Below are 17,819 nucleotides of genomic sequence, written 5' to 3'. Positions count from 1 at the left end.
ATAAAATAAATAAAATCAGAGCATAGCTACCACAATAAACAGTGCTTACATGATAAAGCTATCATTTGTGCACAGCAGCAACAGGTAGCTAAATGATATACATATATCACAGCCGTCACCTGCTTCTCAAAAAATGAAACCAAATGTGGCAACAACTCACCGTCCAATGCACTTCAATTGAGGAGGAAGAAAGGATGGTCGGGTTGTGCAGGTGCAGGACGACATTGCCCAGCTCCCTCTGCACTTGCTTGTGGTCCACCCCCTGACTTGTTGGCGGGACATCTGCAACCGTACAAGAAGAGTGGGTCAGGGTCTTCGCAGCTCTGACAGGTCAGTGAGAGATTGGTGAAAGAGTCCTTTTATTGATAGCAACTCCCAGGGAGAAGAGTCACTGGACTGCCAAGCTCACTTGATGAAGAACAAAGAGCAACTTAACCTTGCTCTTGGGATCCAAAGGATAGTGGCATCCAGAGATGGAGGAGAAGAAGAACAAGTAAAAGACCACACAGGGCCAACAGGGGCAGCAGACAACGGTAACACCGGCAAAAGCCACTTCAAGGGTTCTTCCTGTCCTGTGATGATAATTGTCTCTGAGAATGAGAACACTAGTGTCATCTGAGTTTCTTAAATCCTTCTGCTACAACAGGAACTACGCAACAAGGACAAAGCAACACAACATGGCACTAGAGTGGCTGGGCAACAAAATGTGTGGGGCGCTGTGAGCAGAGAGCCGGCTCAGAAAGGAGTCTGACGCTTCACATTTTCACAGTGACCTCCTGTTGGCACCCAAGACAAGGATGACAGCAAGTGAGCGCTGAGCCACCAATAAGCCTCAGGAGAAAGCCGCCCCTCGCACCCATTGGTGGTGACGGCTTGGTCACCTCGCTGGCTGGCCGTGCTGGGTAGCCGCTGCGTCATGGCCGTCACACTTTAATGAAGAATCCTCAATCACAAGGGCACCACGATCTCAGCAGAAAGATCAAGAGCAGCGTAAGAATTAAACTGCCGTCCATGCGCCGGATTCTGCCCTTTCTTTTTTCCCCCAAAAGGAGGGGTTTTGTTAAACTCATTAAAGTTTGTTTGCAGCAAAAATTTCTTATTTTCAGAAATGCTTTCTAATGCAGGTAAGTTGCCTTATTAACATCAGTAAAGGTAAATACATACTAAAAGAAAAGAAAATACAGTTGCTTGTTTTTCTCCAGAACTCTGCTTCTCAGAGTATTGAATTTTGGCACACATATTTTAGAGGACTCACCATCCACGAGAATGCCAAAATGAAAATTTTAGCTTTCTGAAATATTAAACACCTTCTAGGAACTAACCTTTGGTGAACCAAAAAAGGCGTGAACATTAGAAACGAAATTTGTATCTGATAAAAGTCAGGGAGGCCAGGCAAATAAAAAAAAAAATGACTATTAAGGTCTCAGATACTGTTTGCTAATAGTAGGTAATTAACCTATGAATCAAGCTCACAAATAAAATAAGACCCACACCTGGGGTAACTCTTGCTTCATGCACATGGCTACTGCTGGCCATCGGCATCCTGTTGTCACAGACCAGGTATAGCGTCTGCTTACGGTCACCGCTGCAACTCATCACCATGCCCCATCACCTCCCCTCCCCTCCATCTCTAGGGCCAGAGTGCAATGCCGAGAATAAGACCTACAGGGGTGCACACCCCACCCAGCAACTCCAAAACCTTAACGTACCGGCAATATTGATTCTTCAGTTTGCTGCGCGTCACCTGGCGCTACAAGGCAGGTCCCTTGGAGGACCGTGGAGACACCCGCACTTGGGAAGTCTACGAATTGCACGGGGCAGGCCGGCCGTGTGGCCGCACAGTGCTTCCCCAGCACGACTCACATAGGAACCATCTGCCTTGGGGGAGCTGTCTTCAACATAACAATGTTATGAAGTAGGTACTATGATTGCTGTCGCAAACCTTCAATTCCCCTGATTAAACTAAGCTCGCCAGTCTAGTGCTTCAGAAAATTTGCTATTTTCCTCCACGCATGTGCAATAGAAGTTTGTAACAGTATTTTAGAAAATTTCCCATCAGGAAGAAAAATAGAAAGCGATGTGCAGTATTACACATTTGAGAAGAATATGAATTGATCTTTCTTTGTTCCTTTCTTCATCTTTCTGAAAGAAATGTTCTGAATTACAAGGTAAAAGTTCTTTCTCAATGTTCAGAATCAAACCTGGAGGAAATCTTGCTGTTTCATGTGACTGCTTTTCTGGTACTGGAATTCCCTGCATAGGACTGCTAAGGAGATGCTTCATGATGAAATGGAATAATTGGTATTTCCTTTCGTGCACTCTGCGCATACTCAGTTACATTCTGCGCAGTTACACATTTTATTGGAAAATGGCTACAGAAACTATGCCTGGCCCCTTCCAAATCAATTTTAAGCAGCCCTTTCTTCGACCCCTGGTTCCTCCCCGTTGGGTCACAAATTCCCTGCCTCCGACAGGACCTTGTTCAAGTTCCTTCCCAGGTTCCTGCTGTTGCCCTGATCCTCAGCCAGGCTTTACAGCATCTGAAAAGCTGTCCCCAAATTAAACACTGACATCGGCCTCCATCACTTGTACTCCTCAGTCCTTTCCTGCTGAGCAGGGGTTAGAAAGCCTGTATCTTCCAGATGGCAATTTTCTGAAAGAAAGGATGTCATATTTCCTCTACATTTTTTATTTTCTGAACATGCCAGGAGCTTTGAGTTTCTTTTGCTACGATGTGACTGTCCACTTCCCTGCAGCACCGAGAACCCTTCTGCACTCTTCAAAATCCATTTGGAAACACAGGGCACACTGCAAGCACAGGGCTTCCTTCATGGTCAGACCAATTCCGAGGAAACGGGGGAAGAGGACTGGGTCTAGACAGAATTCTCTAATCCCAGGAAAGATGGCATTTGTTCTTCTAGCAACGTCATCACTCGCTGGGTCCAGATAGACTTATTTTAGTTGACTTTAAACACTAATTTTGCACTTTGCCAGAGTCTGCCTCTCTCTCTCACACACACACGCACACGCACACACGCACACGCACACGCACACACACCCTTACGCACATAGTTCCCTTAAGCCTAATGTTCTCAGTCCACTCTTTCATAGCTAATATCTTAAACCTCAGTCCAAGTACCAGATATTTTAATCGCTCTATTAATTTTAATCTTGTTAGTGCTGCTTCGTCATTGCCATCTCTCACGGCATCGTTGCTGCCGCCACCCCCTCAGGGTCACTAGCTGTTGTTCCTGGTCTGTGACAGCTGTACCTTTTATGAACTTTTAGGGCAATCTCTGAAAGAAACACAAATATGCCGTGGCATAAGACTGAAATCTGATTTCATATGCTCACATGTTGATTAATTAACTTAATCTGTGTCCTTTCTGAGGAAGGGATTGATGTAGCTCAATTCTATAAGGGGAAGAGTGAGGTTCAAAAGCCTGGCCGGTCTGCGTAAGGCCACAGAACACACACACTGTGGTCACAGGCCACAGGCTGAGGAGCTGAGGTATAACAGTTTTGGATTCCAAAATGGTCTTTTCCTTCCCTCATACCAGTCTCCTGATTGGCACGGGTGGCTGTCACTGAAGTTTTTCCACTAGCTATGCTTGTGTGAAGGGCACTTGATTAAAACCTTTAAAAAAATTGGTGTTAGCATAAAATATTAACTACATACTCATTTTAAAATGAGTATATACTACAAAATCATTCATAGGAGCAAAAAGATAAAAGAGTATTAAGTAGCAGTCAGTCAAAAACTTTCAGTCAGAATACACTGGCAAACCCTGCACCCGGGACAGAAGTTTAAATGCACTTTACAGCTGTCATAATTTCTACATTCCTTAAAAATGAGTGTCTACTATGACAATCCTTAGGTTGCCTCAAGGCAAGCACCAAGGACACCACAGCTTCTGCTGAGGTGACTCACAAATGCAAGGATAGGCGCTGGGTGTGTTGAATTCACACAGCAAAAGACCGACGTGGGCCTGTCTGACAGCTTGCTTGTCTTTTCTGTGAAGGTGAAGCAAACAGTGCTCCTGAGAACACTGGCCATCTACATACTAAAAAAGACAAAATGGTCCATAGGGCTGACAGACCCTGTCAAACCGGGAAAAAAGCTGTGTCTTGCAATCATCTTGCACATAACTTATTCCTCTTATTATGACTAATGTACAACTTTTCCTTTGGAAATGTTAACTCAAGATAGAAACATAGTTCCTTTGTATGTTCAGCGAATAATTTTATATTTCCTTTTTTTATTTGTGTATTTGGTACAGGTCTCACTACTCAGTTCTGTGAATAATTATATATATAATTATAATATATATATAATTATATACTATATACTATATAATTATATATATATATATATATATATATATAGTGTGTGTGTGTGTGTGTGTGTGTGTGTGTGTATTTGGTTCAGGTCTCACTACTCAGCTCAGACTCGAAGTGATCTTCCTGCTTTCAGCCTCACCAGCTCAGGGATTACAGGCATGCGCCACCAGGCCGGGACTTGGCTGCCAGCTCAGTGTGCCCAGGGGAGGGGCTGGCAAGGCCAGCAGGACCGGGGATCAAACAAAGCAGGCGCTTAGTCCACTGAGCTATCTCCCCTGCCCAAGAATTTTATATTTCTAATCATATCCACTAGAGTTATTTTTATTTGCTAATATACAAACAAGCACTTTTTAATTTTAACAGCATTATGTTTTAAGAAAAGGTAATGACTGATTAAAATGTATTACTTTTCTTCAAAAGAAAATAAATTTTACTCACAGCATTAAAATAATACCGCAAGCAAGAGAGTGCATTAAAAGATAAAGTTAATTTTATAGAAGATAAAAACAGTATGTAAGCAATTGTTAAAGTGAACACAATTCCCAGTTTTAAGTATCTTAAAAGTGGCTCTACGTATGTTCATTTTTTTCCTTTTCTCTGTGTCTTCAACCACCTTTGACCAGAAATAGGTCTTTTCCTATTTCATATGATAAATAAGTTTCATAGATCATGACCCACATAACTGACACTGGAAGACAAGTCAAACACCAAAATAATTACTTTTCCCATGAGGAGGATAATTGAGCAGGTGGATTAAGAACAAGTTTCCAAAGATCTCATATTTGTGTGATTTGGGGAGCATTACCTGGTTAAGGTAGTAATTCTGAAAATTCACCAAAATGATAGTGGATACTGAAACTAACGGTGCAATTTATAGTTGTATTATAATTCAAATGTTAGCCCCACCTGTAACTATATTCAAAAATCAAGATATTTAATAAAATATGCAAATATTCACTTTTTTGTTTTAGTGTAACTCTGATTTGAAGAGAAATAATCCTCTATACTGTCAATACTATCTTCAAATTCTTAGTCCAGAAAATAATAAAGTTTCTCAGATATTTTGTCTGTATCCTAAAAATTAAGCAACGTGGACAATAGATTGTAAGTGTTCAAACCTAATACATAGTACACTGAGTGTCTATGCAGTTATGATATTTAAAGAGAAGTAGGTGTCACACAGCGAAGCGAATCAGCATTTACCTTGTGTTTTCACTGGATCTGATATTTGGCTTGGATCACTAATTCCATATGCGTTAGCTGCCCTCACGAGGAAAAGGTAAATTGCGTTAGGTTTCAGTCCCTTAATGGCAAATGTTTCTGTTTTCACATTCTCTGCCACAGTCTGCCAGCTGCTGCCAGATGCATGGCTGCAGATAGAAGCACAAGTTAGAACACGCATATTTAACGGTTAAAGAAAACACAAAAGAGCAATACAGGAGCATCGTCTTCACTCTACCTGAAGGCCTCTATGATATACGACGTGGGAGTAGCTCCTGAATTCAAGTTCGGCTGCCACGCCAGAGTCACAGTATTTCTGCTAACATCCGTAACTTCCGGTTTTGAGGGTGCACTAGGGATTAAGTTTGGGTCGGTGGGCCTGGGAGGCTGAACAGGAACTCCAAATTCTAACAAGAGAGAGAAAAAAGAAAGATGTGTCTCACTATCCAGATAGGCAGACGCATGTAGATTCCATGCCCATACATCTTCTCAGACACAAATACATTTGCTCCACCAATTTACTAGTAAATAAACAATTGTATTTTCAGCTTTATTTTAAAGCAAACATACAAACTTACCCTGAACTTCAATGTAAGCACTCCACGTGGCCTCCCCGCTGGGGGTGGATGCAGTGCAGGTGTACCGACCAGTGTCACCCAGCTGCGAAGGCAGACAGAAAATAAATATTTGGCACAATCAAAAGCTTACTGGGCTGGAAAACCAATTACAGGTTTGTATATGGCCCATGAATATGGATAATGACATTAAAATGCACTAACCAGATTCTCCTTCTTAATTGAATATGTTTTATTGAAAGAGAAGGAAAATACTGCATGAAGGAAAAAAGGAAGAGATTTTTGTATAGTCACTCTAGTTATATAATAAAATATGATATTCAATATATTAACATATTATCAGAGACAAAGAGTGAAATGCACAATTTTTGAACTGAAAGAACTAATATTTTTTGCTCACTTGTACCATTAATAAATCTTATGCTTAATAAGGCCAAATTAAAATTTTATCAGTAACATCTCCATAGACATATGAGATAAACAGTTATTTTCAGGAAAGAAGATAGGAAATAGGCATAGAAGGATTTCTTCTTAAAGTAAGCTCCTCTTTTTCCTGATCTATAAAAAATTAAGATTAAGGTAGTTTAAGAAATACAAGGCAAAGGGGCTGGGGAGATGGCTCAGTGGAATAAGTGCTTCCTTGGCAAGTGCAAGGGTCTGAGTTCAATCCCCGGTTCTAAAAATAAATAAATAAATAAATAAATAAATAAATAAATAAATAAGGCAAACCTCTGATCAAACAAATATATTATATCTCCTAAAAACTGGATGCCAGGGGGAAAAATCCCTGGCTGCACATCCACTTTGAAAAGCATTAGAAGCACAATAATTCTTACATCTCTTCTTCAATTATAACCTTGGACATAACATTTGACAAAGCAAGAATATTGTCTGTCACTTTGCTCTAACTAATAAAATTACAATAGTGTCACAAAGCAGTAAAACGAGATAACTTGTGGCCCACAAAGTGACCTGTAATGCCAATGTAATCCTCCAAAGAAGCCACCCACAGAAGACATTAATGCAACAAAATGTGTGTTTCTTGCTGCCATGACTTGTTTCTTTTGTGCTGGGAGCATGTCTGTTCTTGACCCCAAAAAGAAAAACCAAAGCAGCAGAACACAGCCCTGAAAGAGCAGGTGTGGAAGGCGATGTCTGGGAAAGGTGAGTCACTACGCTTTCCAGCTTGTCACCATTTAGCACTCTAACTGGAAATGTACACGTACAGCGTACAGAGCTTCAGGTTTGTATATGCAACACTGTGCAGTTGTAAAATACTGAACTAAATACTCTAGAAGAGCCGGTCAAGTATACTGCAGATAAATCCGCACTAGACTATGTCTTGGAAAAAAGCTGCATCGTATCACTTCTTGCAAGGTATTTTCTCCCCACAAATCACCATCGCTTTCCCCCAGCAGGTCTCAGAAGGCTTTCTCCTGCATGGGACCATAAACTATTTACCATGGCTAGTGAGGCAAATCATTTCAAACGCATACATGCTTGTAAAAATTGTCTGAAAAAAATAAAGCTTCGAATTAAAAATATGTAATAGTTTTACTTAATAATGCATTGATCCTAAAAGATTTCAACACTAGTTACTGGAGACAAAAAAAAAAGTAGAACAAAACAGGCTGCTGGGGGGTCATTTCCAGGTACCTTAGCATATCGGATCTGCAGCACTCCAGACTCCAGCTGTTTGATACGCGAATCTTGGGTCGAAACGAGAACTCCGTCCTTTCTCCACAGAATTGTGGGCACCGGGCTGCCTGAGGCCACACAGCTGAGCACTAAGGTGCCATCCACTGCTACCGTCTGATTCACAGGACCTTGGCGAATGACTGGGGGAGGCCGGTCTGCAATCACTGCCAGAGAAACAGTGGAAAATGGATTCTGCAACTACAAGCAATTTTCTAATCATCCGAACAACAGCAGTTGCTATAGGCTTTGAGACAAACTAAAGATAATTAAACAAGTAATTAAAGTAGGAGACATGCATTATTCAGGATGCATTTCCATGATGCACTGATTCAGAATACTAAAATGAGATAGACGTACTCCTCTCAAATGACCAACCACTGACTGAACTTGCTTCGCTGTCAAGGGATCTATGTAAGAGCTCAGTACTGAGTGGGTTGTGCATGGTGAAGCAGATCAACAGTTGTGAGGAAGAAATCCTCTCAACAGAAAAACACACATTAAAACTCTTCTCCCCAGGAAATACACTAGATGAGTTTTAATGAGTGATCCAAAATCAGCTTGACAGTTTAGAACCGTCTGGTGTCCAACAGAAGAAGTGCTGGTCCCGTTCCAGCATGTTTAACAATTTTGTTTCAGAGAGGGTTTCACTACACTGTGCAGACTGGCCTTCAACTCACTTTATCACCCTGGCTGGGCTTGAACCCAAACCAATCTTCCTACCTCAGCCCCGTGAGTGCAGGGTTTATATGTGTGGGCCACCAGGCCTGGCTTGTTTAACAATTTTGATTTCAAAAAGAGGTTTTGGATTTTCATTTACAAACTGATTGGATTGAATTCTTGTATCTTTTTATTTGACTTTTTTGATATTAAAATACGCATGGGTGAAAATTGACCAAATATAATGATGTCACAGGTTGTATGATTAAAAAGGTAACGCAAGGACCAGGAGATGACTCAGTAGAATAAGCACTTGTCTGGCAAGCACAAGGGCCTGAGTTCAATCCCTGGGTCCACCAAAAAAAAAAACAAAAACAACAACAACAACAGTAAAAACAAAATGATAACTCAAAATGATGTTCAGAAGAGACAAATACTATACACCCATATTGGAATTAAAAGGAACAGCAAACTGATTTCTGCGCACTTTGTTGCAATAGTTTTAATGTACTTAAAGTAGTAATAAGAAACACTTTATTATATGCAACTGAAATGATTCTTATGTAAAATCTAAAACCTGAAAATTTTCTTTGAAACAAAGTCATTATTTTATGGAAAATCTAAAACAAGTACAGGAAGCATAGAATAAAACCAATAGAAAGATGTTCCTATCTCTTAAATTATGCACGTTTTGATGCAACACCACAGATTTTTAAAGGAATAAAAAGAAGAGCAACTTCAAGGCTTTCTTGTAATTACTAAGTTTCAAAAATTCTGAGTATCAGTTAAAACAAAAAAAATACAAAAAAGAAAAGAGTAACTCCACAAAAGAAGACTCTAAGAATTTGCCTGATTAGAAGAAGCTGTTGCCAGAGTAACTACATTTGGGATGCAATAATTTGAAAATCTGCAAGTGTCACGTTCAAAGTTTTATGCATCAAAGATTTTCCTAAGCTGGATTCACACCTCAATTTGTTCCTCATTAATCATGCAGTAATTATTAGTTTTGTAGATCCAAAGATTTTAAAAAAGAAAATCAATGGATGAAGCCAGTAACTGCAACTCCACTCACTCTGCTCTTCCAGGATTCTGCTACGCCTTCATTAACTTGTGTAAAATTTGCTAATTCTATGGGGCATATAAAAAGACAGAATTCTGAAACTTGGCAGGAGTGCTGAAAGCTACTACATGGTTGAAAAATGTAAGCCAATAATTCCTTTGCTTAATATTTTTGAATTGCTTCTTCTGTTGGGATTTGCTAAAAACAGAAAGGTCTCCTTAATATATATGATGAAAAGAATGAAAACATATATTGTATTGGGATTGTATAAAGCCACTTGTGTTTCTTTTATTATAAGAAGGAGCGAATATGTACCTCCAGACACTAAATTATTAAAAGAGGGCTTCGATCAAGTTGGTTACAATTAAATCGAGTGAGGTGGAGTTTACATTTGGTAGTAAATCTGGAGATGTACTTACTTCAACTTCTATATTTACAGATGATAGATAGATAGATAGATAGATAGATAGATAGATAGATAGATAGATAGATAGATAGTTTTTTTTTTTTCCAGAACCAGGAATCAAACTCAGGCCCTTGTGCTTGCCAGAGAAGCGCTTATTAGACTGAGCCATCTCCCCAGCCCTAGGTCTTTTATATTTGCATTATATTTAGCACAGCGCCGATCTCTCCATTCTTCCTAACCCAGTTTATTGATGTTTTCTCTACATTGTGTTTACTAGGGAGTCAACAAAAAATAAAGCAGGGGGGGGAGAAAAAACAGCTCCATCATTCACCATGTGTTTTGGGGCAAGTTCTTTAAATTCTTTAAGTCACAGAGTTTTCATTTCTTTTTTTAACCTGTAAAATGAGAAACATGCTTGTTCTAACTATCTCAGGGGATTGCTTTGGAGACTTAAACATAAAAAAGACTGTGACAGTGCTTGGCTAACTGAAAAAAACATGACATTCACAGGTACTCTGTTATCATCTCTTGTTCTTTTCTGGAAAAATACCTAATATGTGACTAGAACTGGAAGATTTAAGAATTCATTAAAATAATTTCAGCTTTTGAGGTAAAACAAATGAAATCCTGGCATTTTCATTTATTAGAGTAAGATACAAATGGAATGTTTAAACTGACATACACCAAAGAATTACCACATTTGAATCAAATGTATTTATAAGGTAGGACCTAGAGGGCTAATTTCAAACGAGGGTCTGCTAGGCTCTCATTGATATTATGAGAATTGAAATACAGTATTAGGTGGTGAAGTGGAGCACAAGAAACAGAAATGTTGAAGTAAGCACATGAGTGCTGGGTCAGAAAGGTGCAGTTTTGAAAAATACAAATATTTCCATCCATTCCATCTGATTCCTACAAATCATTATTGTGCACTTGAGTTTAAGAGAGGTACAATTTTACTTAATTTTAAATAAATTAAATTCAAATATCAGTGGCTGTCTGTAGCAAGTACCTTGCATATTGGACAATATAAAATTGTTTTAAATCTTAGTACTGCTGCTGCGTACTTCTGATGGGCTTTGTGCGTGTCTTTCACTATACTCTCTCTCAGTTTCCTCATCAGTAAAATGAGTTGTCACATTTAAGACTATCGATTCATAATAAATTCTTAGCATAGCGCCACACTAAGGGAACACTGAACAGCTGTGGCTTGTTGCTAGCATGGACACACTAACAGCAGCAGCAGAAGCAAAGGCAGCATCATCCATGGCGTGACTCTGTTGGCAGAGTTTGTAACAACCACCAGTCTCTTCCCCACATGCAATGAAGACTGAACGGCCCTAACAGAAGTTACATTATTAGAATATAATACGCTACCATGACTAAAATAGTGATCATGCAGACTACATTAATGTATACAAATGCATTTGTGGAGTACTTTTAAAGCAAAAAGAACAGTGAACACCCACTGACTTGTGTTCATGTATGAAAAATTCACATTTAAACACCAGTGAATCTCGGTTGTATGACACAATTATCCATTTGCAAAAGGTTTTCAAAGCATCCTACTGTGCGCTCCTTTGGATTAGGCTATTCAATGGTATCCTCTCGCTTGCTTGTTTATTGTTATAGTAAATTTTTATGGAATTTTTAAGTAACAATAATAAAAACATCCTTATATATTTACTATCTCATCTTATTTATGAAATCAGATATTAAAACTTTAAAAGTTCAAGTGACTTGACCAAATTAAATGATAACTGATGAGTCCTCATTTTATACACAAGAGATAACTCTCTTTGTAAAAAAAATATATATATATGTATATATAACTTTTAAGAGAGGAATACAAATCATTTCAATATTAGTCATCGTTTAATAATCGCTAACTTACTTTTCTTACATTCTAGTAATAAAGTAAAGACTTTCAGGTAATTTATGCATAAACCTGTATGCTCCTGAGTCAAATGCTGCTAGTGGCGAGGCACCACCTACAGAGAACCAATATTTCAAAGACAGCTGCTGCTTTGTGTCTCATGCATTATTCTGCCTTTGCCTTTGTGCTGTTTGCAAACAAAAAAGAAGGTCAAGAAGGATTGAGGACATACTCTGCCCGCTCCGCATCCTTTTGACCTGACCTGATTATATATAAATGTTGATGTTGTCTGCACTCACGATAATTACAGTCTTCCCTACAAAGAATGAATCCACATATGTAAGTTTTAAAAAATCAATAAACTGAAAAATAAAAAAGAAACTAACACTATACTATAAAATGGCAAACACATAACCACTTAAATTCCCCCAGAAATTATAAGATGAAACAAAATATTTAGTGTTCAGAATGAACTGGCTACTAGGAATGAACCTCAGATTCACATACGTAGTTTTTAAAAACATATTAGTAAACATTCTTTGTGCAAAATCTAGTCACAAATACAAGCAATTCATGATAGTGTCATGTTAACCGGCAAAAAGAAATTTTTACTTTCAACTATAATTGTGATAATAAGTGATACTTGAGACTAATTTAGCCTGTTTTCTTCCTGTTTCATGTGTATCTTCACACACATTGCTTTACAAAGTTGGGAATATAAATACTTATGCGATGCTATATTCTACATTTACTGTATTTTGTAGTCTTCCCCATCATTTAATGACTATATTGCACACAATGTAGAGCTATCTATGCTAGGTCATTCCAAATTATTGGACCCAGTACATGTATAAAGTATTTTAGACAAAGTGAGCTTTTGACTGAGACAATCCTATTTTTTTTTTTCATTTATGTATTTGGCACAGGGTCTTACTATGCAGCTCAGACTCGAAGGGATCCTCCTGTTTCGAGCCTCCCCAGCACTTGGATTTCAGGCATGTGCCACCACACTCGGGCTGACTGAGACCAATCCTACTTGTGAAGTCCCACTTAACCAAGACCTAGGTGTTCCCTTCTTCCCTACTTGTTCTTTCAGTCACTCAAATAATATTCACTGAGCATTCACCACATGTTAGATGCTAGGTGGACACTGGCTCACGATTAACTTCACTAAACAGAAATGAGCCCCGATGTCACAGAAGAGAGCCCAGGCATGTAGGAAAATAAACAGAGAACACGGGAGGTATCGACACAGTTTCTGTGCTTGTGGTAGAGGCAGGGAGTAGAATCCATATTTGAGGACTAAGGAATGCTTCTTGAAGGAAGAAGTTTACCCTCTGAAATTAAGATTAAGAGAAATATACTCACTATCACCAAATCTACTCACTATAATGAAAGTCACAGACAAGTTAAGAGAAAGGAAAAATAAGACAGATAAATATTGAGGAAGAAGTAAAAATGACTTTTGTAGTTGGCTTATGTTGCACTTTCAGGATAATATAACTAACAAATTCTTAGAAATAGAGGTAGATTTACTAAGGTTTCTTGATGTATGATTAAATATATTAAGCCAACTGTAAAATTAGGAACGTTCCCAAAAAATTCAAAAATGACATTTGAAAAATACATATGCAGTCACATCAAAAATCATGAAACATTTTAGGTTTTCCTCTACTAAAACATGTGCAAAAATCTAGTCCAACAACTGTAAAACACTGAGAAAAAATTGAAAAATCAAAACTGATATGTATTATATATAAATTACTTTCTTGAATTGAAAGCATCATATTGTTCAAATGTTTATTTTCCTTAAATTATCTAATAATTTATATGTCACGATTTTTTGTTTTAGAGGTGTGCTGGGGGGGGGTAGAATTTGATTTTCAAATTTATGAGTAATGCAGTGGATCTCCAATAACAAACCTAAATCAAAATAAAACAAAAATAAAGACTAGCCCTACCAGTTTTTTAAAAGACGACAAAGCTAAAATAATTAAAACCATTAAGAAGTAGTATAAACTGATCAGAGGAACAGAATAGAGATAGTACAACTGCCCACACATCCATATTCATTTTTGAATTTTCATAAGGTGCTACTTTAGCTAGATAGGAAAAGGATGGGATTTTCAATAAATGATTCTGGAACCATTAGTTTCCAAATGGGGTCAAAAAATGTTTTTGCCCACTAATTCACATTATACACAAAATGTTATTTCAACGTACATCAAAAAAATTGAATATCAAATATGTGAAACATGAAGTCCAAGAAAAATTAATAGAACATAGCACTAATCACAAAATAAAAAAATAAACATTAGACTTCATCAAATTAACTACTTAATTTTTATGTAATAATTAATAGCATTACTGGGAAGAAATTACATATATATATGTAATTTATACACACATATATATATTTGATTTTTATGGGGAACATATGAAAAAGAGAAAATAGTATACAGGGGCATATACAGCCAACAAAAGGCATACCAAGATAGCTGAGGATGCTGATCAGTAGATGTGAATCGGAATATTTAGCTTTAATAATAAAACTCTTACACAGACAACAACTCATCAATAAGGAACCGTATACATGAATTGGGCTTTATTTACGTAATACACAACACTACGAAGAGAATGCAAGGCATACTGATATGGCCATGGGTGAATTTTACTAGCACTATTTTGAACCAAATATGTCCTACACAAAAGAGCAGTGTATGATTTAATTTAGCTGTACATTTCAAGAATGGCACAATAAATCAAAAATGATGAAAGCTAGAAGGGCGAGTATCTCTACCATAGAGTACTGAATTGGAAAAGTCAGTGGAAGCTTCCTGGGGGTCTCAGAAATGTTCCGCCTGGTGATCTGAGCGGTCACTACCTGAACAGCTTCATCAAGCTCTACTGGCTTACTCTCAGGATCTACACTCTACTTCCATTTATATAACTGAGGTGAAAGCAGCAGTCCAGATAAAAAAAAAAAGTTCCATCAACTATATGGTGGTACTATGTGGAACAGGAAAAGAAACGAGAATAGGCCACACGTACTAAAATGTCAGACTACAGCTGATTCAGACTGGGAATTATAATCGCGATAGAAAACACTTGGTTGATGGGAAGGACTAAAGAATAGATATGCATGTAAGACAAGATGAGACTCAAAGATGAGTAGTTTCTAATTACAGAAGCTACTGTTATTATATTAAGTATTGGAATCATTTGAAGCTGAAAAGCACTCTGAATATATACAGCAAGCTTCTGATTTTATTCTTTTATTCCTACTCCGTTTTCCTGTGAAAGATAATGTTTCACTCTTTCTGCGTTCTTTCATCTCTTGTTTGAAATTAAAGTGAAAAATTAATTCAGTTGTTCCAATGAATTCAGCTAGCGAAGCAATGAGCTCCTTACCACTATTAGGTTTTCAGTTTTGCTTTTGATTTGGAAGGATTTTTAGCCATAGTACTTTCCTGATTATACATACACATGAATATAATGTATATATAGTGCATATTATATATAAATGTTTTCTAACATACATATAAATAAAGCATGTACATTTTGAAATTATTAATATCCTATCTTATAGTTTAGAGTGTTTCCTTATTTTTACTTATTTATAACATAATTGGTATAAATTGATCATGTATAGGAGAATTGAAAACAGTATAAAATCAGACTATTAAGAAAGACTTCTTCATTGTCATGTGTGGGGAGATGTTAGATTTTGGATTGATGACAAATTTATCTTTGCTCTTTCTTTTAAAAAAGCAGAGAGAGGGTAATTTCCTCTGGGCTTATAAAATAACATCCCGTTTTCCAAAATCTGAAAAAAATTCCTATGTACAGCTTTCAATATAAATTTTTATTTGGATACTTTCTATGGTTTTATGAATCTGATTTGATGCCAGGAATTCAGAGGAAATTTAAATGCCAGTAAGACGTTTGGACTTGCTATTCTAATACCGACACACTCTGCAGTTTCATCCTGAAATAGTCATTAGAAAGAATGTAAAGTTGGAAAGAAACACATTTTGTGGAAATCTCTTTATATCGTAAGACACATTTGGACACATCAAAACGAACTGCTGTACTTTACCATCAGTAACTTCCAAGTACGCTTTAGTGATGATACTTCCGGCGACATTTAAAGTCTGGCAGATGTAGTAGCCAACATCAGACCGCTGGACGTTGGTGATAGTGAGGTCGCCAGTCTGGGAGACAGAAAAGCGGCTGGAGGACTGTGGAGGTTGGTACGAGAAAAGCAGGTTCTACACCCCAGAATTTGGGAGGAAAGAATACAAATAGATTAATTGCTAGGTTCTACTATTTAGGCAGAGCTACACACACATTTATAAATACATGTATAAAGATAGACATACAGATAAAGATACAAAAATAAGCCACTCACTCATTGCATACCCATGTGGGCATATACAAACACATACAAATGGAGCTTCATAATACAACTTTAAATGGAATCATATAAAAAATGGAATAAACTGTGGATATTGACATTTGTTTTTATAACCATCAGTGTTGAAATAGTCCTAGATATATAATGACATCAGATAAAGTTACAGTAGAAATTACATGCTTAAGCAAACTGACAAAGCCTTGCGTATATGAATATTAACATTATAATCCTGAAACCTTTCTAAAATATATAAGCAATGGTAAATTTAAATTCATTCGATAAATTCCAGCACATCATTTAGTACATTAGCTAAATGACAAGCATCTGTTAGCTGCCTACTATAAAGGCCCAGAAGCCTTCATAGTTATTTATCTTATTCTCCTTAAAAAGTAAAAATATATAATATAGGTAGAGTATAAGATATTATATGTATATATATATTTAAAAATTCATAAATTACAGTAAATCAAAAGATCATTCTTCTTAGGAGTGTATATTTTATATAGACCAGTGTATCATATAGTAGTTCATGAAACAAAGAATATGGATTTTTCCTAATTAAAGTAAGTTGTCTCTTTTTCAAAGTTTGCATCTTTCAGCATACAGAATTTTATAATGTGCGTCATTCAACCAAATCCAGTTTTTGAAAATTTAGAGTTGAACTTAAATAAATCATCTAAATATTACTTTTTTTGCGGGAGATCCGTTAAGGAATTAAGGCCTAACTGGCATCCTCTGTGGGCTTAAGGAGAAAGGCAGGGCACAGGGTGATGGCACACTGCATAGTCAAGGGCAGAGTTTATACTGAGATTAAGTTTTTTGCGTGAACATGTATTCATGCACATTGGAAGGCAGGTGAATCTGGTGTTACGTGAACTGCCTGTACCCATTTCTGGGTGAATAAAAACAAGATGAGCCAGAGGAACAGGCTTCTCTGCCCAGTGGAGACCAAGCCCCAGGCTGCCTGCATGTTAAACGGCTGGGTCCTGTGTGTCTTATTTTGTCCCTAGGCAGAGGAACAAACTAGTCACAGGACTAGGACCCTACAGGTGCTGCCTTTGGTAGGGAAAGCTCAGCTTGGAGGACAGCATTGGTGCCCCATGGTGGCTCGTGGGAAAGGGAGCTGGGACAGAGACAGGCCTGACTCTGGGTCTGCTACATCTTACAAAGAGGATTTCTAGTGGAGTTACCACCCTTCATACATAGCTATTCTTCTGTAGTCCACTTCCAACTCATCCTACCATACTACAATAATGTAGCTTTTTTTTGTGTTTAACATACTATTTGAAAATTTAAGCCCATGAGACCAAATGAATATTTGAATCCACAAGATACTAGAATGCAAATAATCATGCACATATCCTACTCAGTTCAACATTTGCCAAAATAGAAACAAGAGGGAACTCGATGGTGCTCCCGACAAAAGATTATTCAGTTTAATGAGTAAACTACCTGTCAACAGTGTATAAATGCACATTAGAAGCAAGACCATGAACATAACATCCAGAATTGACTCAAGCCAGAATTAGAGCTAATAGAAACTCTGTTAAGAATTAATTGACTAGGGG

The 17,819-nt window shown here is 37.6% G+C and overlaps 1 protein-coding gene across 4 annotated transcripts in view; it reads right to left on the bottom strand.

Moving 5' to 3' along the window:
• Robo1 (roundabout guidance receptor 1) overlaps positions 1 to 17,819 on the bottom strand; it is a 423,922-nt gene that overhangs the window by 69,940 nt on the left and 336,163 nt on the right. For all 4 annotated transcript variants that reach the window (XM_023724107.1, XM_023724108.1, XM_004639080.2 and 1 more), the window contains exons 9-14: positions 15,934 to 16,105; positions 7,794 to 7,999; positions 6,141 to 6,222; positions 5,801 to 5,969; positions 5,545 to 5,711; positions 161 to 282 (exon numbers count right to left, since the gene is read on the bottom strand). In XM_023724107.1, coding sequence (XP_023579875.1) covers positions 161 to 282; positions 5,545 to 5,711; positions 5,801 to 5,969; positions 6,141 to 6,222; positions 7,794 to 7,999; positions 15,934 to 16,105 — 918 coding nt within the window. The remainder of the gene's footprint in view (positions 1 to 160; positions 283 to 5,544; positions 5,712 to 5,800; positions 5,970 to 6,140; positions 6,223 to 7,793; positions 8,000 to 15,933; positions 16,106 to 17,819) is intronic.

This window comes from Octodon degus, unplaced genomic scaffold, assembly GCF_000260255.1.
Source record: "Octodon degus isolate 3935 unplaced genomic scaffold, OctDeg1.0 scaffold00106, whole genome shotgun sequence".
Classification (NCBI taxonomy): Eukaryota; Metazoa; Chordata; class Mammalia; order Rodentia; family Octodontidae; genus Octodon; species Octodon degus.
Note: the sequence above shows the minus strand (reverse complement) of the source record. Positions and strands in the feature narration are given on the sequence as shown.